The 25,621-nt window shown below is 41.6% G+C and overlaps 1 protein-coding gene across 2 annotated transcripts in view; it reads right to left on the bottom strand.

Annotated features, from left to right (window-relative positions):
- The window catches only part of NUDT3 (nudix hydrolase 3), a 132,274-nt gene that overhangs the window by 58,649 nt on the left and 48,004 nt on the right, over positions 1 to 25,621 (bottom strand). For both annotated transcript variants that reach the window (XM_019456812.2, XM_019456811.2), the window contains exon 2: positions 8,700 to 8,810. In XM_019456812.2, the coding sequence (XP_019312357.1) occupies positions 8,700 to 8,810 (111 nt within the window). The remainder of the gene's footprint in view (positions 1 to 8,699; positions 8,811 to 25,621) is intronic.

Genomic DNA, 25,621 nt, shown 5'->3' with positions numbered 1-25,621 from the left:
TTCTCATATTAACATTTCTATTAAACAGTGAAAAGTACTGCTAAGGTTCAAAACCTTTATTTGCTTTCATCTATCATTTAGGAGACTGCAAAGTAAAGCTGTCTTTTTCAAAGAGGGTGGAGCTTATCACTTTACAGTTGAAAATAATGTAAAAATCTGAAACACACCTCATTCACCTCATGAACACATCCTTTGGTTGTTTTTCAATTATGGGCCTTTTCGTATTACTACTGTTATTGTCTTAATCCATAGGCACAGGCACGTATTATTTTGATTAACATTCTGGAAACAATTTTTAAAAATTAGTTGCCTATATTGAAAGACCAGGAACCCTCACATGAGAATCTAGCTTTCAAGCTTCTCTTGAAACGTCAGAACCACACTGGGTCCTGACTGCCACATGACAGCTAATGGCCAGGCCTGGGCAGGCACCGCCTCCTGACCAGGGCAGGCTCCCCCCACATTGTTAGAGCTACATCTACTGTCAGCTGCTTGTCCACTTCCCTACGAGCTTATGACCTCTGAGGTTCCCTGGTCTGTAGTAGGACTTCCCCACCTTTCACCTACCATGTTAAACCGATTAAAAATATTCTTAAGATACTGTGATATAGATTTTGTGATCAAAGTTTGGGATTTAAAGAGAATCATGTCATTTCTCTAATAAATTCTGTGATACCCTATATCCCCATCTTCCATTCCCAACTGTTCAGGTTGGGGCCAAAAAATAAAGATGAAAATACAAGACAGTCACACAGAGCCTTCACGTTTTTCTCCACTCCGAATAGAGTCAAACACTTACGACTTAAAGAAAAAAAAAAAGGTTGACAAAATAGTATTTTAAATTATTCCCAAGTAGGTATAGGCTTTTTAAAAATTGTTTCCAAAATGTTAACAAGAGACATGAAATACTACTTCCCTGTTAGAGACAGTTCTGAGATTCCATATGGAGACTTCCAGTTGCTATGACACACATATTAGAGAGTACAACCATTGTTTTGCAGGGACAGGGAACACACAGTACAAGAAGTGGGATAAGAGGATATGGATTTTTTTTTTCCATTTTAGAGCGAGTACATGAGGAGGGGAGAAGGGCAGAGGAAGAGAGAGAATCTTTTTTTTTTTTTAGTGTTTATTTAGTTATCTTGAGAGAGAGAGAGAAAGACAGTGAGCAGGGGCAGGCAGAGAGAGGGAGACAGAGGATCCCAAGCAGGCTCCTTGCTGTCAGCACAGAACCCAATGCAGGGCTCAAACTCATAAATTGTGAGATCATGACCTGAGCAGAAATCAAGAGTCTGACACTCAGATGAGCCACCCAGGCGCCCCAAGAGAGAGAGAGAATCTTAAGCAGACTCCACACTCAGTGCGGAACCCTATGTGAGGCTCAGTCTCACAGTGGTGAAATCATGATCTGAGCCGAAATCAAGAGTCAAATGTTTACTTGACTGAACTACCCGGGCACCCTGAGATGATATAGATTTTTCTTTCTTTTTTTAATGCTTTCTTTATTTTTGAGAGAGAGAGAGAGGGACAGAGGATCTGAAGCGGGCTCCGTGCTGACAGCAGTGAGCCCGTTACAGGGCTCAAACTCACAAACCCTGAGATTATAACCTGAGCCCAAGGTCAGACACCCAACCGACTGAGCCACCCAGTCACCCTGATACAGATTTTTGAAAGGATACAAGAGATTTTGATGGGATGATGTAAGATCAGTAAGGCTGGAGATAACCAGAGAGCACCTGGGCACTCCTGAGACGACCATGATCCTTGATACTATGTTACAGCACCTGGCTGCTCAAAAAAAACTTTCCTAAATGAAGGTGAATTAAGTCAAACATGTGGTGAAAGTTTTACTTTTTGTACAGTGTATTAAAAACTTACGAAAGGACAGCAAGAGGTACAGGGAAGTAGAAGACATCACTAACTAATCTACAGAAATTTCCAAGATGGCAAGTTTATACCGCAAAGCAACAGGTGGTAAGAGCCAGAGTAGCAGGGAAGTGTGATATTAGGATTCAAGTGAGGAAGTGAGAGAACAAGCTACATTTTTTTTAAAAGCTGTGTCTATGTCACAGATCAATTATCAGGCTGCCTACAAATACTTTATAGTTGGTGTGCTGGAAATGGTGCTGAGGATATGGGCCCTGTCCAGACGCGAAGCAGCAGATAAAAGGAGCTGGAATCTGGCCACCTATTGTCAAGTGTCATCACTGACTACGTCTCTCTAGAGGCAGAAGGTACCCATCTCTGTCATCCTTGAAGAGGGGGCAGTTGAAAGTACGCACGTATTTTTCTCCCGATTCTGTTTTCAGATGTTCTTTACCTTTGTGATAACGCTCTTGGTTCGCCTGAGGTGAGAACGGGGGATATAACGAACAGAAGACAGAACAGTTTCAGATCCAGTTTCTCTCTTTTCTCCCTGTCAGCCCAAAGTTTTACCTTTCCTTTTGAATTAGCAAGAAAGAATAGCTCTGAAAACTACACAAAGAGGTGCTTTTCTTTTCATTACAGAGGGTGTCACATGGCTGGCTCACACAAGCCTTTGCTGCCCTGGGCTAGAGATGCACTGTTTCCAAGGCCCCTGCTTGGCCCTGGGAGAAAGCCTCATCCTTCTCGCCCTTTGACGGGTCACTGTAATAGGATTCTGACTATAAGCAGCTAAAAAATGGATGCCAGTTTCCAAAAGGGAATATTTTAGCCTGTTAGATGTGACTGCTAATGTTTCAAGTGCTACAGATTTATCGGTCTCTGAAATTCAGCCAATATGCTGAAATTTTTAAGCCGGGTTAAACAAACCTTCTGAACAGGTTGAGTCTAATGGTACATTGGCCCGGCGACGCCACGCCAGACTTAATAATTTCACTCCATTCATGTTTATATAGAAAATTCTTCCAGTAATAACATATATGTGTGTTCCATGGAAAAAACTTGATAATCTATGAGCTAACCCAGAGAACCGCCATGAGCATTTTGGTAGAGCTTCTTTCAAGGAGCATAGAATTAGAGGAGGATGCGTGCTGAGACTAGATGCTCTGGACTGTAAGACTGGTAAGGCTGGAGATAACCAGAGAGCACCTGTGCACTCCTGAGACAACCATGATCCTTGATATCAGGGTGTTATCGCACCTGGTTGTACCTTGAGCACACTTAGCTGGGCACAATTTGTTCGGACAAAATACTTAATCTCACTCAACCTGTTTTTTCTCACCTGTAAAACGTAGACAGTAACAGCCCCCAGCTCAGAGAGTCCGGAGAGAATTCGATGAGGCAACATTTGCAAAATGCTTAGAACAGAGCTTGGCAAGTAGTGTGCAACCAGTGTTATTCATTTTTTCCACACAAATAGACACACACATTTCTTTTCCACTGAATGGTTTTATGTCACAAATCCTGTTTTTGAGTCTGCTTTGACCACTTAGGAATGTGTCACAAACATTTTCCTGTGTTAGTAAATATTTTTTTTTACTACATACACAGGATCCTCCCGGCAAAGCTGCTGCAGGTGTTCTGAAGCACCAGCCGCCATGCTTTTATAGCACATGATCTGGACACTCTGAGCGCAGCGAGAAATAAGAAATCAGCAACTGATGCAAAGTTGAGGCAAACGTCTTCAAAATAGCCAGAAGCCGATGATGTCACCCGGCAGCTGTGCCCACAGGTAACCTCTGTCGGGAAGGCCGAGTGTGGCGCACAGAGGAGGGAAAACACAGAAGGTGGTAAGCAGAAGCCAGGACACTGAGAGAGATTAGGAAGGCATCATCCCCGTGGAAGACGGGGGCTGGGCCACAGGTGAGGTGACCAGGCTCCTTGAGCTACACTGCACTCCCACCGTCACTCCACCCACCGTGAGCGAGGCCCTCCTGTGCACTGTGACCCAAGTTTCCAGTTCTGCACAGCCTGTAGGCACAGTTCTGAGACACCTGTAGGCATGTTTGCTCCTGGCAACCCAAAAAGGGCCTACCTCATATTTATGTGGCTGCTCTAGGGGTCACGTCACCAATGGAAACATTTATTTTGTGAAGCACTTGCTATGTGTTAATAAGCACTGCAGACTGAACAGTGAGCAAAAGAGAATAGCGTCTGACTACAGAGAATGTGAAGTCTAGCACAGGACACAATTAAGCAAGCAGTACCAATGATAAGCACTACAACGCTAGGAAGCACGGACTGCAATGGAAACACAGAGCAAGAAAACTGAGTCTGCAGGGAGGAATCACAAAGGCTTGATGGAGGAAGGAGCCTGCAGGCTGAAGGACAAAGTTAGCCACGTGTGCCGGATACTGCAAAGTGCTCACTCAACACCCATTCCCACCCAACGTGGACTCCACGACACCAGGCTTTTGAAGCTACCCTCTTTTTTTTTTTTTTTTAAGTTTATTTATTTATAAAGAGAGAGAGAGAGCGAGAGAGAGAGGGAGGGAGAGGGAGAGGGAGAGGGAGAGGGAGAGAGAGAGAGAAAGCAAACATGAGCAGGGGATAGGGAGGGAGAGAAGGGGAGATAGAGAATCCCAAGCAGATTCCTCCATACCACCAGCGCAGAGCCCAACGTGGGACTCAAATCCATGAACTGCGAGATCATGCCTAAGCCAAAACTAAGAGTCCAATGCTCAACCAACGGAGCCACCAAGGCACCCCAAAGTTATACCTTGACAGAACAACAGTGGTCTGGATCAGCATTTCCTATCAGGCCACCCAAGAGTCTTGGTCTCACTTAACAGGAAGGGCCTGGTTTCTTTGGTGGGTAAACATCTTTCTTTCTTTTTCTTTTTCTTAATGTTTATTTATTTTTGAGACAGAGTGAGCGAGCACAAGCAGCGGAGGGGGAGAGAGAGAGAGAATCCCAAGCAGGCTCTGCAGCAGGGCCTGATCTCATGAATTGTGAGATCATGACCTGAGCAGAAATCAACAATTAACCAACTGAACCACCCTATCCTGGTGCAATGCTGAAAATATTTAGAATGAAATAAAGAAATGTTTAAGGGAAAGGCTCCTGGGTGGCTCAGTCAGTTAAGCCTCCAACTTTGGTTCAGGTCATGATCTCACGGTTCGTGGGTTTGAGCCCCACGTCCGGCTCTGTGTTGACAGCTCAGAACCTGGAGCCTCCTTCGGATTCTGTGTCTCCCTCTCTCCCTGTCCCTCCCCTGCTTATGCTGTCTGTCTGTCTCTCTCTTTCTCTCTCTCTCAAAAGTAAACATTAAAAAAATTTTTTTAATTAAAAAAATGTTTAAGGGAATCAAAACCATAATATATTTCTTTTTTTTATTTAAAAAACATTTTTTTTTAACATTTATTTATTTTTGAGAGAGCTCGAACTCAACGAATCGCGAGATCATGACCTAGGCCAAAGTCGGACGCTTAACTGACTGAGCCACCCAGGCACCTCAAAACCATAATATATTTCTATGTTAAGAAGATGACCAGGGAATCTTGATTTAAGGTCAGATGATGATCTTATGGTTCATGGGATCAAGCCTTCATCGGACGCTGGGATTAGAGGGCGGAGCCTGATTGGGATTCTCTCTCTCTCAAAATAAATAAATAAACTTAAGAAAACAAAGAACAAAAAACAAAGGAAACCAGGCATATTTTATGATTTTGTAATATGTAAAAGAATCTGGCCTAGGGCGCCTGGCTGGCTCAGTCATAGAGCATGCGACCCTCGATCTTGTGGTTGTAAGTTTGAGCCCCAGTTGGGCGTAGAGATTATAAAAAAAAAAAACAACTTGGCCTATTAGATTGTAACCACAGTTTTGAAAGTATAATTGAATAATTTCTTTCTGACTTGTGTTTTTAAGTTGAAAATCTTAGTAAGTTTACATATATTATGGGAATATTTAAAGAATTTAAGACTCACCTAGTTTGTAAGTTTAATGTATGAGATTCACAGGACTTCAGTTGAAGAGCTTCATCAGGACTTTATTTTATTTTTTAATTTTTTAATGTTTATTTATTTTTGAGAGAGACAGAGTGTGACAAGGGGAGGGGCAGAGAGAGAGGGAGACAAAGAATCCGAAATAGGCTCCAGGTTCTGAGCTGTCAGCACAGAACCCAACATGGGCCTTGAACTCACGAACCGTGAGATCATGACCTGAGCTGAAGTTGGATGCCCAAATGACTGAGCCACCCAGGCACCCCAGGGTTTTATTTTTTTAAGTCAGATAACTGAAGTTCTTTAGAAAGCAATAAAATACATTTAGCTGTATAAAACCAATTTGAAACATCTGAAGGTCTTCAATTAACTGGTCTAAATATTATCTAAAAGTGACTAGTAAAATCTTCTATGTTTATCTAGAGAACAGAGCTGTGAGCATTATGGAAAAAAAAAAAACAAAAAAACAAAGTTTTTGAATGTGTACTTTTACAAAAGTCATAACATTTTGAAACCTAAATAAACTCCCTGAATAGCGATTTCTGCTTACAAAAGCTACCTTTCAAGGGCAATTAAAAAAAAAAAAAATCTATCTATATCCTCTCTGATTCCAAGTCTTGTACTCTGTTGACGGATGTGGAATTGGAAAAACCATCCCTTCTATTTTGATAGAAGCCACTGAAATGTTTGTTTTCGTAATGACATATTTCACTAATGTTTACTGTCTGTGCAAACATTTGATTTATTCGGTACCGTATTCTAAAGTTGCAAGCAGCTCCCATTCTTTATCTCTCAATAATGCTAGAATAAAGTATATAGTGTGGCAGGACTCTCCTTTGACGGGAGGGGGAAAATCTGCTCAGAGTCAAGCAGGGCTTAATTTCAAGCTCAGGACCCCACCCGGACAGGAGGGAGGGGGATCCTGAACATATGAGGACATGGTTCGTTTCGGTGCTGCGCCACTACCTTCTCAAATCACAAGCATTCTGCCTCCTCCTTCACCACAGCCTCCCTCTCACCAACTCAGGCGCGTGGGATGCCATTTTCCAGGAAACAAAGGTGAGCGGGGTGCCCTACACCCTTTCTTGCCCCTCACTGCATCTCTCCTAGTTCTCTCCATCTTCGCTGCATGTGTATAGTCAGGGATGACTCAACTGTAACTCTCAAAATCAAACAACAGTAACAGCAATATAAGTTCTCCAGAGACAGACGCCAATCCCAACGTGCTCCACAATGGTACAGCTGTCAGATTCCCCCCATGACTCCTAAAACCAAGTAGCAAGTTTTGCAAAGTTTCTGAACCTTTTCCTTTCTCTCTGTTCTAGAACCCTCTATTTCAGGTCTTCCAACCACCTTTCTTAATCCACAACTGCCACAGAACCTCTTTCAAACATCACTTTTGCTTTACGTGTCTTAGAACCTACAGGAGCCAAGTGGATCTGAATTAAGAGTGTGCAGCTTAGGTCCACCAACTGGTCCTGCCACTTACTTAAACAGTCAAGCCTCTGAGATCTTCCAAGGACCGGGCAAAGATGTGCAGCCCTGCGGCATGGGAGGGCAGAGTACAGAATCACATCTGCCCCTCCAGGCCACCCTGTCCCTGTGCATTCCCCATTATCCCAGGTCTGATAAGAAAGGGGGACTCTTCAGGACTTTTACTGTTCCATCCATTACTCCATCTGTCATGGAAGCATGTATTCATTACTTTCCATTTACCTACCTGTGTACGAGGCACAGGAAGGGAGGATTTAAACTTTAAAACATACTCTTTGCTCCCAGAGATTATAGTCTAGTTATGGACACCAGATATATGATAAAAGGAGAGGCACACGAGCCAACACAAGTCTGCAGGAGTTTCAGAGCAAGCAAAGAACTCCTTGAGTATTCCAAGAGTCAGTCAGTCTCAGAGGACTTCAGCAAGGGCTGAACAGCGAAGAACTGTAGGAGTTAGACTCATTCTTAGTGCGATTTTATATGTCCTTAGAATCAGTTTTAAATTCCCTCTGGAACAAAGAAATAGATCTAAAAGGCACCAACTATGTGGCCAGGGCAAGTAAACGAGGGTGATAAAACACACCACCAAGTTAGGAATCTTAAGTGAAATCATGTAAGCAGAGCACAGCAGGCTATGGAGGAATGTTAGTCAGTTCCTTCCTCCCGGCTTTGAACTGCAATCTCTTTCTTAGTTTCCTCAAAGTAAGGGAACTAGGGGTCCAAGACTTTACTTCTTCCGACTACTTATTCTAGAGTATCTAGTAAGATATACTGGGCATAGCCCAGGAATTCAGTACATATATGCTGAATGTCATGTGACTAAGTAACAAAGAAGATGCTATTATCTAATGGCAACATTAATAACATCTTCTGGCTAACAGAACTGCTGCGTTAACCACTGTTCTAAGGCCAGGACTCAGGAAGCACAGGAAAATAAGGGCCACCACCTCCTCATCTAAAGGTTAATGAGAATGAGCCATTTATATCAATACTGCCTGTTCCTCTGATTTCTTAGGGCTGATGAACTATTTGTTCTTGATCTTCTGCCACAGGTGACAGAGGCGATGCTGAAAGAGCTCCATGGGAAATCACAAAAACTGTCTGGAATAATTAGATACAGTCACTACTATGAGCCCTCTCCCTGCACAGAGTGCCGGATAAACATGACCACGTCACAACCCGATCACCCCTGTCATCAAGGAAGCACAGGGTAACTGTTAAATGCCTTCCTTCTGGGATCAGGAGTATGTCTAGTCAGTGGGTGGTGATAAAGAACTACACAGACGTGACAGATGCAGGATTACAAGGTACTGCCGTGCCCTTTGTTCTCAACGCTCACCTCCTCACAGACTTCACGGACTGCCGCCACACTCGGCTCCTCCTCGGGCTCCATGCCTCCCCCAGGGACAATCCATCGGTCTGGATGGCGACTACTGCTCACGAGTAGCACCTGAAAGTCACAGAGGTTACATGGGCAGTTAAAAACAAAAAAAAGACACGTTTGTACAAACTCAGACTCTTAAACACCACCAAAGTCTAAGTACCTAAGCCTATTTTTCGTTTAGATCTCTCCAGGTCACTTCTGGTAAGGTAGCTTTTATTTCTACTGGAAAAAGCAGACAATCCGCCTTGTAAAAGCAGAAGGGCATGTGAACCAGTGGCCATTACCTCTACCTTCCCCTCAGGCCTATCTATCCTCTTCTTAGCTCCTTTCTCTAAAGCCCTTTGAACACAGAGCTGACAAGGACTGGGGGCGGGGAGGGGGGGGTGGAAAGTCACTGATGAGCCTGTGAGCGCTGTGAAGGGCTGGCCAGAAGGAGAGCAGTCCTTAGCCCTGGTTGGCACCACAGTCCCAACACTTTCCCTCCCAGGTCCTCACTCCCGTGTGTCCCAGATCCTGGCCCATCACCACCCCAAGCTCTAAGTGTGTCCTGAGAACCCAACTCCCTCATCTACAGGTCAAGTTGAAAAACCTCATCAGGCTTGCAGCTGAGAGAAAACTGGATACTTTTTATGAAAAAATTTTAAGAAATGAGAAAACCAACCAAATACACACACAAAATACGAATACAGACTACAGTATTATTAATTCAAAATTAACTGCATTCTAATCATGGCTGAAATAAAATCTAGGATTTCCCCAGCTCCTTTTCCTTATCCTTCTCCAGGACAGGAGCTAAACAGTTAGCTGGACTCCTCCTTTGGAGGTAGAACTGGGTTGGCATTACTTCTAAAACTAAAGGAATCCTCTATTGCTCCCTAAACCATCACTTTCTGATGACGTCTTTTGAGTGTCCAGCCCTAATCCCAACACACTCCCCCTTGAACTTCACTTCCACTCTGCAGTCATTCTTGTTGCCTGAAAGCAAACGCTGTGTCCTCTGGAGCCCTTACAGATTCCACCTCTGACTTCCGGTGACCTACCTTTTAGTCATCTCCCCTTTCTCCTTGACGTTTCTGCAACTACCTGGGCCCCTGGAAATGCTACCTTTTTCTCCATCCTTAATCCCTTTTCTGCATGTCATGATACAGTCCCCTGGTGCTCCTCTACAAAATCTGTGATCTGCTGACTCAGAGGGGGTCTGGAGTTAAAAAGAAAATCCATGAATCCATACATAGTCACCAAAATATAGCCCATGGATGGAGAAAATAATGCCTTTAAATTTACAAGTACTATTTCATTTGTTAAGTGTACTTAGGTTCTGCTTTGCATAATGCAGAGTAATTTAAGATAATATGAAACCCACAGTTTTTGGGTGATGTGTATAAATGTATAATCTAAGGGAGGTTAAAGTAAAATGTGGAGATTCTATGAAATTTTGTGGGTGTTTGTTTAATGTTTATTTTTGAGAGAGAGAGTGAGAGGGCACAAGCCAGGGAGGGGAGGACAGAGGATCCGAAGTGGGTTCTTCTCTGACAGTAGAGTGCCCAACATGGGGCTCAGACTCATGAACCACAAGATCATGACCCGAGCCGAAGTTGGACACTTAACCAACTAAGCCACCCAGGCACCCGCCCCCGAAATTTTGTTTTTAAAATAAGAGTCCTCATTGTACACCCACCAGCAATAAATCTGAGATGCCTGGCTGGCTTAGTCGGTAGAATGTGTGACTCTTGACCTTGGGGTCATGTGTTTGAGCCTCACACTGGGGATGGAGTTTACTTAAAAAAGTAATTAAAAAAATAAAAAATAAATAAAATAGCAATAAATCTTCATGACCTTGAATTTGGCAAGATATGCCAATTCACATGACACACCAAGAGTATGAACAACAACTAAAACTAGGTAAGTTGGACTTCATCAAAATTAGAATCTTCTGTGCATCAAAGGTCATTATCAAGAATGTGAAAAAACGACTTACAGAATGGGAGGAAATATTTGCAAATCATCTATCTGATCAGGGTCTGGTATCCAAAATAAAAATACATAAAAATATAAAAACTCTTACAACAATAACAAAAAGACATTTCTCCAAAGAAGCAGCATTCCTCCAAAGAAGATCTACAAATAGCCATGAAGCGCACGAAAAGATGCTCAACACCATTAGTCACTAGGAAAGTGCAAAGTAAAACTACCATGAGATGCCACTTCACACCCACAAGAATGGCTATAATTTTTAAAAATAACAAGAACTGGCAAGGATGTAGAAAAATCGGAACCCTCAAACATTGGGTAAGAATGTAAAATAGTTCAGGCACTGTGGAAAGTTTGGTGGTTCCTGAAAAGTTAAATAAAAAATTACCATGTGACTTAGTAATTCTACTCCTAGGTATACACCCAAAAGAACTGAAAACAGGCACTCAAATACTTACACACAAATATTCACAGCAGCATTATTTACTCTAGCCAAAAAGTAGAAACAACTTAAATGCCGATCAGTGAATGGATAACAAAATGTGGCATTCACACACATAGGAATATTATTCTGCCATTAAAAAAGAATGAAGTACTGTGTGGATGAACTTTCAAAATATCAGGCGAAGTAAAAGCCAGGCTCAAAAGTCACATACTGTAAGATTCCGCTGATGTGAAATATACAGAATAGGTAAATCAAGAGAGAGGAGAGAAAGCAAACTGGTGGTTGCCAGGGACTGGGGGAAGGGAAGAATGGAGAGCAGGATTTTATTTTGGGGTGACCATAGTATTTTGAAACTATACAAAGGTTGCTAAATGCCACTGAATTAGTGGTACGAAATGCCACTGACTCGTTCACTTTTAAATGGTTAATGTCATGTTATGTGAACTTCATCTCAATAAAATAAAACTGGTTTTAAGATCACAGTAACTTTTCAAAAGCTAAATTTAGGAGTCAGTGCCACTACTTTTTTCCTCAGAGCCTATATTCCAGGGGAGTAGCCTTCCAAGAAGTGATCCTTAGTTTTACATCATATTAAATTATAAAGCTGAAATAATACACTATTTCCGTAAAAGAAAAGGGCAAGGGTGCTTGGGTAGCTCAATTTGTTAGCCATCCGATTCTTGGTTTTGGCTGAGGTCATGATCTCACGTGTGTGGGTTCGAGCCCTGCATCCAGCTCTGTGATGACAGTGGGAACCCTGCTTGGGATTCTTTCTTTCTCTCCCTCTCTCTCTCTCTCTCTCTCTCTCTCTCCGTCCCTCCCCCACTCGTGTTCTCTCTTCTCTTGATCTCTCAAGAAAAAAAAAAGGGGGGAGGGAGTCACTGCCACACTCCTCCCATCTTGCGATAATTGTGGCAAATCTTATATTTTTAAAAATTCCTTCTCAAAATAAAAATAAGCCCAAACGCAATCATGTTTGTTAAAAGTTTTTTTTTATAATGTTTTTTTTTAATTTTTTTTTTTTAACGTTTATTTATTTTTGAGACAGAGAGAGACAGAGCATGAACGGGGGAGGGTCAGAGAGAGGGAGACACAGAATCTGAAACAGGCTCCAGGCTCTGAGCTGTCAGCACAGAGCCCGACGCGGGGCTCGAACTCACGGACCGTGAGATCATGACCTGAGCTGAAGTCGGCCGCTTAACCGACTGAGCCACCCAGGCGCCCCAAAGAGTTTTTTTTAAAAAGTCCTCCCGAGACTCTCTGGATATTGGCATCTAAATCATACCAATCCAATCTGCAAGGAAAACTCAAGAAAGGGTAGAAAATGGGTTAATCTTTCAAGGATTTGTTATATAAAGAACATGTAGTCTTTCTTCCTAGAATTCTCCCACTTGTTGGCAAAGTGTTACGTAGCCATTCTGAACCTAAGCATTTGCTTAAAAGGCTGACTAGGGCCATTCAATTAGGTTATAGTCCAAATGAAAGAACTTCATGGGGACAATACTAAAGCTAAAGCAAAGGAAACCTCTAACATAAAGTATAATTTCATTTCTAAATTTCAATGTGAAATATTAATTAGTAAATCTTGCAAGTGTTACTACTTTGCACATTCAAAGCAGGCCTACATGAGGTCAGACTATGTATAATACAGACATTGGGAAAAATAAGCCTCATTACTTTGTCGTCACACTTCAAAGCAAACACCATTACCAGTAAACAGTTCTCCTAAGTTTCCTTGACAACCCACTGAAAAACAAAACATCTTTCCTTTAGCCAGAGGCTTTACTCCTTCCTATCTTATAAAACACTAAGTGGTGTTTCTGGTCAGTAAATTTCGATTCTGAAGCTTGATTTTTAAATATAAAATTATCAGAAAAGAAATCAAATGGCAAAGCTCCTAAATCTGAAAACGACATACTAAGGAAAACAACCACAGAATTTGTTATTTATTCAACAAACATTCATTCAGCATCGTTATAAACTAGGAATGGCGGTTGCAAAGATGAAAACCCCTGCAATTTTAAGGCAGATCAAAGTAGGGGACTGGACAACCAGGTATTAATTAGACCTTTCATGAAACTCTTATCGCCAAGACAGGTGATATCAGTGCAGAGATGGCTAAATGTGCCCACAGAACACACCCACCCACATATGAACATGATGCAGCTAGCCCTACAGAGCAGGGAGAAATCAACAGTGGGGCTGGGACAAGTTGTTATCCACATGGACACAGAGGACAATCATTATATTGATTAGGGACACAGGTATACAATGAAAGACTAAAGAAATCTGTGGGAATAATAAACCTAACAGGGAAAGATTTCTATAATGGACTTAAGCTTGGAACAGTAATGTTTTATTTTTTAAGGTTTCTTAAATTGCTTTAATAATGCTTAATCCAGGGACACCTAGGTGGCTCAGTCCATTAAGTGTCCCAACTCTTGGTTTCGGCTTGGGTCATGATTTCACAGCTTCGTGGGTCGGAGCCCCACGTTGAGCTCTGCACTGGCAGCTTGGGGCCTGCTTGGGATATAGTGTGTGTGTGTGTGTGTGTGTGTGTGTGTGTGTGTGTGTGTGTGTGTCTCTCTCTCTCTCTCTCTCTCTCTCTCTCTCTTTCTGCCCCCTCCCCAACAGTACTGTCTCCGTCTCTCTCAAAATAAATAAATAAACTTTTAAAAAAGTAATGCTTAATACAACTTCTCAAAAGAATATAAAAGAAAGCCCCTTACCCAGGAAAGGAGTATCTAGTGGAGAGAGGGAAGAAAAAATAAGAAAGAAAAAAAGAGTAGTAATACAGGGTGAGGAGTGCTTTGGTTGAGGTATGCACAGGATACCCCAAAGACACTGAAAAGAAACACCTAATCTAGGCTGGGGGGAGGACAGTAGAGAGATGGCAAGGGAATGCTTCTTAAAAGAAGTGACCTGAGTTAAATTCAAGCTCAAGAAGGACATTGATTCAACAAAAATCAGAAGCCTACCGTGTGCCCACGTGTTTGGGACACAAAGCAAGATAGATACAATCCCAGCTCTTGAGAAATTTGAAGTCCAGTGGATAGGACAGACCGGAAGTCAGGTAACTATACTTCAGGGCCTGTGGCAGGGACCATCATGCTCACCAGATATTTTATGTTCTTGTCGATGGTATTCCGAGCCCTCCTGCTATTAGGTGGGGCCATCTGACTAGATCTGGCTAATGAAATGTGAGCAGAAGGGACACATGTCACTTCTGGGCTGAGGCAGGGAGAAGCCCATCCAGCTTCTCCCTTCCTCTGTCCCAGTGCCCAGGAGCACAGTGAGTTCTAGCTGGTGTAGCTATAAGCCAGGGCCTCTAAATGGAAGGGTTCCTATGTAGAGCAGAGCCTCTGACAACCCAAGACTGAGTGGCATCGTAACAAGGAATACAATTGTGCTGTGTTAAAACAATGAGATTTCAGGGTAAATTTGTTGCTGCAGCATAACCTAATCAATCCTGATTAACAGTGTGAGAGGTCAGTGAAATGTCTAAGGATCCGTTCTGTTGACTGCCTCAGACCCAAGCCTTAAGCACAGAGCTTGACCCATATTAGTGGCCAATAAAAGTTTAATGAGCAAATGAAAGAATGGACCAAAGGCTGAATGAACAAACAAGTGCTTGAAAAAAGGGGCACGGAAAGCATCCAGAAGGGGTTACTTAGGGAGGTTGAACAAAAAGGCAAGGGTCTAATTATAAAGAGTTTGGATTGAAACCTAAAGGCAATGGGTAAGTCAGGAAGTTGTTTAAGCAAAGAAATAACACAACCCAATTTGTTTTTGTGTTTAATTTTTAAGAGTTTATTTAAACAAAAACTAATTCCTTCTGGGCAGCGCCAAACCAGAAGTAGCCAGGAGCGTTCCTCCCAATTTGGGTTTTAGAAAGGTCACTCTTACTTGAGCTGGAGGTGGGCAAGCTTGGAAGCAGAATAGGTCTCTGCACTGAATTCAGGTTGAGAAAGGATGAGGACAGACGTGGGAGTGGGAAGGGAGTTACAGGTTCTCAGATAAACAGAAAGAAGCATCCAGAGGACCAAGTGATTGATAGCTACGGGCTGGGTCAAAGGAGGAACTGCCCTCCAAGGAAAATGAGAAAAAAGTATCAGTGGAGGAGGGAACCATAGGAAGCTATCCTGTGAACACATGAATTGAGAGTATAATGAGATATCTAATGAGTATTTTCAGTGGACCAGCATATAAATGTGGGACTGGAGCTGAGAAGAGGGAAAAAGAGATTTGGGGGGAAAAATGGTCTTAGACTCTTCCAACCAGGAGGAGACTAACACAAGACAGAATATGTATCTTTGCAAAGTTCTAGCTAGAGGAGCTATCCCTGTTCTCCCTACCTGTCCACTACCCTTGGTATCAGATAAGTTTCCATTTCCCTCACCAAGAGCATCATGGAGGTAAATATATTTCAGGTATAATTCTGGAAATATTTTCCTCAAAAAATGAGAATATCTACAGTAACGATCTACATCACGGGAAATTCTGATAGGTAAGCTATAGATCTCGGACATATTACCAACTTCCAGAAAACTACATTCAGTAATATATATAACATGGTCTCATTTCCAACAATGCAATGCCTCCTACATTCAGCAGGCCCCTCAGCATTGCTGTTATTGCCAGAGAGCTGTGTGGATATTCCCGACAGTCCAAGGGCTACACACTATGAACTCTGTGATACACCCTGCAAACTGCTTCTACAGACAAACCCTTTCTAATCATTTCTATGCTCCTTCTTAAAAATAAGACCAAAATAGGGGCGCCTGGGTGGCTCAGTCGGTTAAGCATCTGACTTCGGCTCAGGTCATGATCTCATGGTTGTGAGTTCAAGCCTTGCATTGAGCTCTGTGCTCAGCGCACATCCTCTGTCTCCCTCCCTTTGCCCCTCCCTTGCTCGCGTGCTGTCTCTCTTAAAAATAAATGAAACATTAAAAAAGAAGTTGTACTTAAAAAAGAAAAAGAAGGGGCATCTCAGTGGCGCAGTCAGTTAAACGACTGACTCTCGATCTTGGCTCAGGTCATGATCTCGCAGTTCATGAGTTCAAGCCCTGCTTTGGACCGTGTGCTGATGGTGCAGAGCCTGCTTGGGATTCTGTCTCTCCTTCTCTCTGCCCCTCCCCTGCTTGTGCATGTGCACATGCGCTTGCTCTCTCTCTCTCAAAAATAAATAAACTTAAAAAAATTTTTTTTAAATACAAATTAAAAAAAGAAAAATAAGACCGAAATAATAATGAATAATTGTCTGCAGTTGCTTAGATTCCAGAAAACAGAATATTTAAAAAAATTTTTTTAGCATTTATTTATGAGAGAGAGAGACAGAGACTGCAAGTGGGCGAGGGGCAGAGAGAGAGGGCAGAAGCAGGCTCCAGGCTCGGAGCTGTCAGCACAGAGCCCGTGGCGGGGCTCAAACTCACCAACCACCAGTTCATGACCTAAACCGAATTCAGAAGTTTAACTCACTGAGTTACCCAGGTGCCCTGAAAACAGGATATTTTAAAGAACAGCCACCACAAGTTCCTGTGCACAGGACCCCATAAAGATATTTAAAAGGTAAGTAAAGATGAGCAAGCAAGATAAATCAATAAATTATCACAGGACCAAGCATTAGTAGGATCAGTTCCTAGAGTTCTGAAGCCATTTTACCCTTCGATTTTTTTTTCCTACACAGGAGCTCAAAATACTAACATAAGGAACAAGCAGACATAAACAGTCAGTTTACAAAATGCCTTATAAACATCCCTTCACTTTATCTAGCTAATCAGGCTGTTTATTTAATGAAAGGAAGTTCCCTGTCTAGTACAAAGAACTACCACACTGCTGTGAACAGATATTCTGCCAGTTTAACTTTGGAAGTAACAAGGTATTTTAAGAACAATATGAAAAAGTGGTCAGAGACACAAACTAGCCTACACAGCATTCTTAAGTATAAGTCCCAGGGTACAGAGTGTAATACTAGACTTCGAAGTCAGATTGCCCCCCGCTCTGCCCGGTCTTCCTCAATTAATGTCCAAATGTTAAGATAACCACATACAGCACTTTATATTGCCTGGTATTCGATGACTGTTTTATTTTTTATTCTTTTAATAAGCCTAAAGAAACCAATAAACTTGGCTATATTTGCAGGTTATAGGAAAAGACAAAGACTAAAAGTTGCTGGATCACACTATTTCAACATAACTTACTGGAATGTCCCAGGCTATTTCTGTAAACCTTAACCCACTCCCACAAGCCCTGTATATACTGAAAGAAAACAGACCAATCCTGGGGGAAAATAAATAACAACAGCAGGTAGTATTTATTCAGTGCTCATTTTGGGCCAGGTGCTGGCTTTTTACATAATCTATTTTTACTATACTATTCCTAATTTTCAAACAACCATACAAGCTGGGTATTATTCAATACTCGCCATTATAAACAATGAGGAAACTAAGCCTGAAGATGATTTGGTGATGTGGCAAAGGGCACATAAAAGATCAGTGCTGAGCCAGGATTCAAAAGTCTCCAGGTCTGACTCTGACCACCGGGCCACTTGAGAGCCTGTCACACCCATGACGTATCAAGTCCTACATGAAAAACCCTCTGAAAGCTTAACTACCACTGGATAAAAGGTACAACACGACTTTCTCCAGGCCAGGTAGAAGGAAAAGATGGAGAAGGTAATCTGATACTGAATCCAAAGATTTGGGCCAATTTTCAAAATTCTCTGAGCAGAGACTATTTATTTGCTTATTACATCTTTCCTGGCCAGAGCTGTCTTCTACATAGAGGGGGACTGTGAGCTCCTCTACATTGTGCAACTTGTGTAACCTCCTTTTGTGGAAGTGTTTATTAATAAATATTAAAAATGGCTACTAATTTGCAACATGAGTCTCTTATTTTTCACATTTGTTTAGATACTACCATAGTTTAAGTAATTCCTTACTTAAACATTTATTCCATAAACAACGGTTGGTTCAGTCATTATTTGCTTCTAAGTGAAGTGAGGCATGGAGGAAGGGCAGTGTGTGTGAAGGGAAGGCAGAGATGTGTAAAAATATATAAAGCTTACCCCTGATCTCTCTCATGCAAGGACTGGTATGTACACTGTGGCCCATGGGCCAAATCCATCAGTTTTTGCATGGCCCATGACCTAAGTAAGAACGGTCTTTACATTTTCAAAAGTTTGAAAAAAATCAAAAGAAGAATATTTGGGAACATGGATTTACATGAAATTCAAGTTACAGTATCCTTAAATAAAGCTTATTGGAACACAGCCATGCTCGTTCATTACCTACAGCCTATGGCTGCTTTCAAGCTACAAGGGTAAAGCTGAACAGTTTTGATAAAGAACATGTCCCCACAAAGCCAAAAATATTTTCTATCTGGTCCCTTACAGGAAAAAGTTTGTCAACCTTGGATCTAATGAAGGGCCCAAGTAGCTCCAACATCATGTCAGCAAGGAGTATGAGAGAGGAGAAAAGGCTCTGAGAGGGTCCCAGGACACTTCTCTAGAAGGAACGTGTGAAAGGGGCCTAGAGGAGGGCTTTCCCGAGCTCAGTAAGGAGAGGCGCTCCAGACAGGGGCACTGCAACTGCAAAGGCACCGATGCTCCAACAGTGTATTTTATCCAGGGAACACTGAGCAATTCGAGTAGTTTGATAATGGTGTAAGGTGCATGATGGGAAAGAAAAAGAGGGCAACGAAGGAGGCAGATTAATCAGACTGGAAACCAGTCTAAAAAACTCATACAGCAAGCATGCCAAAGAGTTACAGCAACAGAAGGCAACTAGGAATCCTCCTTGGTTTTTGAAGAGGAAGATGGCAATTTCATTTCTTTTCGAAGCCTGAATCTGAAGGCTGAATGAGCGATGGGCTGGAGCTGGGGCAGAGGGGTTGGTTAGAGAGGATTAGGGACCTGGATATAATCGGCATCCCTGGAGATGGGGAGCAACCAGTGCGTTACGTCTCATTTAGGGGGCAGCAATGGCAGGGACTGGTAATTAATCAGAAAGGAGGGTGCTGTGAAAGGGATGTAAGGGCGGGGCACCTGGATGGCTGTCGGTTAAGCGTCCAACTCTTGATTTCAGCTCAGGTCATGATCCCATGGGTCACAGATTTGAGCCTCGCATCCGGCTCTGCACTGACAGTGAAGAGTCTGCTTGGGATTCTCATTCTCTCTGTCTCTCTGCCCCTTCACTTCCCCCTCTCTAAAAATAAATAAATAAACCTTAAAGATTTTTTTTTAAAAAAAGGGATGTAAGGGCTATGGCTTCCTACTGGGGTTAGCAGATGGACACAGATACCCAGTTTTCAAGAGACAAACAGGAGGGGAGCAGATGGGAAAAGAGAAAAAGGTTGAGGCACCGGCAGGAGAAGTGAAGCTTCCTGCACTCTATGTGATGGGAACTTCACAGCTTCAATTTAAATGTCCATTTGAAAGCATTCACCCCAGAAACAAAGACTGCCTCTGTAACAGTACAATTGGTGGCACTAAGGAGGAGAAAGCATTTTCTTTAAAGGCATTTCTTTAAAACTTCATGTACAGCTTGAATATTTTAGAACAAGCATTTAAGATTTTTATATTTGGCCAAGAAGAATGCCAAGCATTATTCCCTAGGAAATTTCTGAAAGCCAAATAAGAGTGAATGAAATATTTAGAACATTCAAGCTTCTTGAGGTCATTAAAACAAACGAAGCCACAGCAACAACATTCCTGACATCCACAAACTGCATTATTTTCCCACACACGATCTTAGAACTGTGGGAATACACTGTAAAATCACTGTTCATCAATACACTGATTCTGCTGAGCCAAACACAAATGAAGTCTTCTAAAATACAGGTTCATAAAAAAGACGTTGACAGTGGACTCAAAGACAGGTATGTATTGTGTCCCTACAGTAGCCATCAACGTATCAATCACGTTTCAATCTAACTTGAGATTATATTAATTACAGAGATGTCGAAGTTTAAAACCACAGTTGTATGCTGTCTACTTTATAGAGAACAGTCAGAGACTTGGCTTACAGGTCTGCCTCACACCAATCAGCCATACAACTGCAAAAAAAAAAAAAAAATCCACATACTTCAACTTTCTCAGTTTTATGAGACTGTTCAAATAACCTCAAAACCCCTCCCAGTATTAACATTCTATTGCTCTAAATTTACACACATGTTTGTGCCTGGAATAGTGGTTCCTAATTCTACTCTTTCTTTTATGACCTATTTTTTCAATAGTATACATTGCACTTGTTAAAAAGGTACAAAGGGACATTCCTTGAAAAGTAAGCCTTCTCTCCTACCTCTCTCCCCAGAGGCACTGCTTATGAAGACTTCTTGAGATATTTTAGCATATAGGAGTATAAATAGAAACACATTTATTATTTTCTTTTCTCTCTGTTAAATCAAATAGTAACCCATCAGACACACTGTTCTACCTTATTTTTTAACTTAAACCGCAGAAATCATTTTATCACTAGATAACCACAAAGCCTCTTTTTTCCTTTAAAGACTACGTAATATTTTTAATAAAAAAAATTTTTTTAACGTTTATTTTTGAGAGACAGAGAGAGATAGAATGCAAGAGGGGAAGAGCAGAGAGGGATGAAGACAGAATCCGAAGCAGGCTCCAAGCTCTGAGCGGTCAGCAGAGTCCCACTCGGGGCTTGAACTCAGGAGCTCTGAGATCATGACTTGAGACCACAGTTTAACTGACTGAGCCACCCAGGGGCCCCAACTATGTGGTATTTTTAAAAACTCTTTTATTGTAGAAAATTCCAAACATACACAAAAGTAGAGGAAAATCCATATGAATTTCCATGTTTTCATTACCCAGCTTCAATAATTATTAACATTTTGCCTATCATGTTTCATTTACCTAAACCCATTTCCAGAGTATTTTGTTTACTTGAGAGAGAAAGAGAGAGAGAGAGAGAGAAGGAGAGAGAACGCAAACAGGGGAGGGGGGCAGAGGGAGGGAGAGAGAGAATCCTAAGCAGGCTCCACGCTCAGCACGGAGCCCAGCTAAGGGCTCCATCTCACGATCCTGGGATGATGACCTGAGCCGAAATCAAGAGTCTGCAGCTCAACCAACTGACCCATCTAGGTGTCCCCCTCCTTTTTTTAATTTTAGATGCCAGAGTATTTTTTTAAGTTTATTTATTCTGAGAGAGAGAGAGAGAGAGAGAGAGAGAGAGAGAGAGAACGAACCCCAAGCAGGCAGCACAAGCCTGATGTGGGGTCATGACCTGAGCAGAAACCAAGAGTCCAACATTTAACTGACTGAGCTACCCAGGCACCCCAGATGCCAGAGTATTTTAAAGCAAATCCCAGACATTAACATATTTCATTATTAAATACTTCAGTTACATATCACTAACAGATAAGGACTTTTGAAAAATATATCCTTATCATACCTAGCAAATGAACAATTGCTTCAATCAGCTAGTAAACAAGCCATATGACAATTTCTCCAACTGTTTAAAAGATGTTATTTTACAACTGGTTTATTTAAATGAAGAATCCAAACCAAGCCCATACATACATTGCATTTGACTGATAGAAGGACTCTTAAGCCTTGGTTTTCTAAAACAGTTCCCCATCATGGCCCATTGTTTTCAAGCCATTTATTTGTTGAAGAAAACAGATCATTTAATTATCTTGTAGGATTTCCCACATTCCTGCATTTGCTAATGCCCTCCCTCTGTTGTAATATTCAACTTGTCCTCAATCTCTTCTCTCATAGTTCCTGTATCCAGGTTGTTAGATCTTGAAGCCTGATCAGGTTTGGATTTGTTTTGGCAAAAAAACTTCACAGACGGTGCGACATGCTTCCTATAGGATCGCACTGTCGCATAATAAGATCTGACATCACCTTTAGTGATGAGACGATGAAACTGGTTTCAAGTACCATCACATGATCTGTCCACTACAGAACACATCAGCAGCCTTTCTTTTATTGGTTTTATCGTCTATTAATGACAGCCATCTATATCCATAATCGCATTAGGGAATGCAAATGGTTATTTTCTAGTTCTATTGTCCCTTTTATATTTATTAGCTGAAATTTCCACAAAGAAATTTCCTCATTGATTACCCTAATGTAAGAAAGGCAAGCTAAATACTTGATTTTTTTCCTTCCTAATTTACTAATTTTAAGAAAAATGAGGGGCGCCTGGGTGGCTCAGTTGGTTAAGTGTTCGACTTCGGCTCAGGTCATGATCTCGTGGTGTGTGAGTTCCAGCCCCGCGTCAACGCTCTGTGCTGCCAGCTTGGAGCTTGGAGCCTGGAGCCTGCTTCAGATTCTGTGTCTCCCTCTCTCTCTGCCCTTCTCCCACTTGTGCTCTGTCTCTCCCTGTTTCAAAAATAAACACACACACACACAAAAAAGAAAGAAAAAGTAAAAGAAAAATGAGATAGCATCCAAGCAGTCTCCAAATATTTTTTGTTACTGTTGTACAATTAACTAGTAGATTTAATACTTCCTGTGTTTCAATCTACTGCAGTCATTAATCTTTTGATGCCCCCACCTTTAGCAAGAGCTGCTTCAGACTGGCTCTTGTCTTTTTTTTCTCCAGCACTTAATTATAAAAATTTACAGACATACAGCTAAGTTGAAAGAACTGTACAGTAACCACCCATATGCCTACCACTTATATTCTACCAGTAATGTTGCACAAATCTTGTTTATCTCATATCCTTTTGACATAAATCTTTAATCTTGGTTTTGTCTTGCTTTTTTGTCACTGTAACATCTCAGGCTCATTGTAAGCACTGCCTGCCCCAGATCTGAATTCAGGTATTTCTCTAAGGAGCTCTGGTTCTTGGTGGGAAAGGATATTTAGAGACCTCAATTTAGGTACAGGCGCTGTTGTGTTGTCATCGCTCTATGGCTTTTCAATAGCAGATAGGAAACGTGTATTATTAAAACAAAAACAATAAAGAGAATAATTGAAAAGAAAAATGAATTATGGGTTATACCGATATTTCCATTTCTGGTTTAAAGTTACTGAGCTTTTGGGTATTGTATGGAAACCAATTTGACAATAAATTATATTAAAAAAAAAACGGTAAAAAAATAAAAATAAAAAATAAATAAAGTTACTGAGCTTTTGGGGCACCTTGCTGGCTCAGCTGGTGGAGCATGCAATTCTTGACCTTGCGGTTATGAGCTCCAGCCCCATGGTGAGTGTAGAGATTACTTAAAATCTGAGGCAGGGGCGCACCTGAGTGGCTCAGCCGGTTAAGCATCTACTTTGGCTTAGGTCATGATCTCATGGTTTTTGAGTTCAAGCCCACATTGGGCTCTGTGCTAACAGCTCAGTGCCTGGAGCCTGCTTCGGATTCCATGTCTCTCTCTCTCTCTCTCTCTCTGCCCCTCCCTCACTTACACACGCACACTCTCTCCAAAATAAATAAACATTAAAAAAATTAAAATAAAATAATAAAATCTTAGGGGTGCCTGGGTGGCTCAGTCAATTAAGCACCCGACTTCTGTTCAGGTCATGATCTCACAGTTCATGGGTTCAAGCCCCACAAAGGGCTCTCCGCTTTCAGCATGGAGCCCACTTCGGATCCTCTGTCTCCCTCTCTGCCCTTACCCACCTCCCCTCAAAAATAAAAACATTATTTTTTAAAAATCTTAAAAAAAAAAGTTACTGAGCTTTTGACTTCTTGGATTTAATCCCTATGTATCTTTTATGCTCAAAATAACATTAATAGAATTATCTGAGTTGTCCTGTAATATAATTTAATAGTGTCAAATTAATAGCACTATTAACCATAAAACTACTAACTACAGTTTAAGGTTTCTTTGTAGTTTTCTTAGCCTAAGGACAGATCCCACTAGAGATGTTCAATCAAAACACTATTTTAGAGCCACATGAAAGATTTTCTGTAGGATTATGCCACAGCTTGATACACAAGTTCATTTGTTTGTTTTCCATTTTCAGGAATGCATTTTGTTGTAACTGAATTACAATTCACATTCACTGGAATTTACAGATGGTCAAAGTCTAACACATGCACCTGATTTCACACACATTCCTATAAAGATACATGTTTCCGTCTCCCCAAAAAGTTCCCTGTGACTCTTTCCTATCAATGCCTCCAACCCAGGGGCAATCACTATTGTGATTTATACCATCAGATTAGTTTTGCCTGTTCTGGATCTTCATATAAATGAGTTCATACAGGGGATTTTATTATATGGTTGTACCACAATTTATTTCATTAGACCTCTTGATGGACATTTTGGGCATTTCCAATTTCTGCTATTAAACAATGCTACAATAAATAGCCCTATACACGAATCACTTCCCAAATATGAATATATTGGTAGAATTCACACATTCACTCATTCATTCAAATAATATTCACTATCTGCTCAGTGCCAATCACTGTTCTAGGCACTGTGGATACAGCAATAAGCAAACAAAGGCCCTGTTCTTTTGGAATATACAATCTAATGGGAGAAGACAGGCAATAAACAAAAATAATGTCAGGTGGTCAGAAGTATAATAAGAAACCTAAGACCAAATAAGGAAGCAGAAATTAACAGAGTACTTTTAGATTGGGAAGTCAGGGAAGGTCTCTCCTAAGAGGTGAGGTTTGAGCACAGATCTGACTGAAGTGAGGAAAACAAGCCTTTGGTTCTCTAGGGAAAGGTACCCTCTGAAACATAGGTCCTGCCCTGAGGCCACAAGATCAAAGTAAGAAGGCCAGAGTGGCTAGAGCAGAATAAGCAAGGAAAAAAGGATGAGGAGCTGGACAGGTCAAAGAGGGCTTCCCAGAACAAGTTAATTCTTCTTCACTTGGGATAAGATCTGAAGTCACGCCCCTTAGGGGTTCTAAGTAAACACCTGGAACAGAATCACCAGAGTGTAGCATAGAAAATAGACTGCAAGGTGGAACGAAGGCGGGATCAGACCAGTTAGGAGGATCTACGATAATCCGAGGAGAGAAGTGAAGATGGTTTTAGACTAAAGAGGTAACAGTGGGGAGAGTGAGAAGTCATAACATTCTGACTTCTTCCAAAGGTAGAGCCAATAGAATTCTTGATTTGGTCTATGAGAAAAAGAAGGAAGTCAAGGATGACTTTGGTTCCCTGACCTGAGCAAATGGACCAGGTGGGAAAACAATGGGAGGAGCAGGTTTGGTAATTCCAGGAGTTCAGTTTTGCACATGTTAAGCCTGAGCTGCCTAAATGACAACATAGATGGAATTGCTGAGAAGGCAGCTGGAGAGAGGAGTCTGCTGTTCAGCAAAGAGGTCAGAGCTGGAGATTAACATCTAGCAGTATGCAGAATTTGGGGCTGGATGAGATCACTTAGAGAAAAAGTCTGGAGCACTGCTAGCCTGAACCCTGGGGCTCTTCAATGTTTTGAAGGATCCAACGAAGGAGTCCGAGAAGGAACCAACAGTAAGTGCAAAAGAAAACCAAACCATAAGGCATACGAGAAGCCAA

This window comes from Panthera pardus, unplaced genomic scaffold (assembly GCF_024362965.1).
Source record: "Panthera pardus isolate Hobbes unplaced genomic scaffold, ASM2436296v1 HiC_scaffold_17, whole genome shotgun sequence".
In the NCBI taxonomy this organism is placed as follows: domain Eukaryota; kingdom Metazoa; phylum Chordata; class Mammalia; order Carnivora; family Felidae; genus Panthera; species Panthera pardus.
Note: the sequence above shows the minus strand (reverse complement) of the source record. Positions and strands in the feature narration are given on the sequence as shown.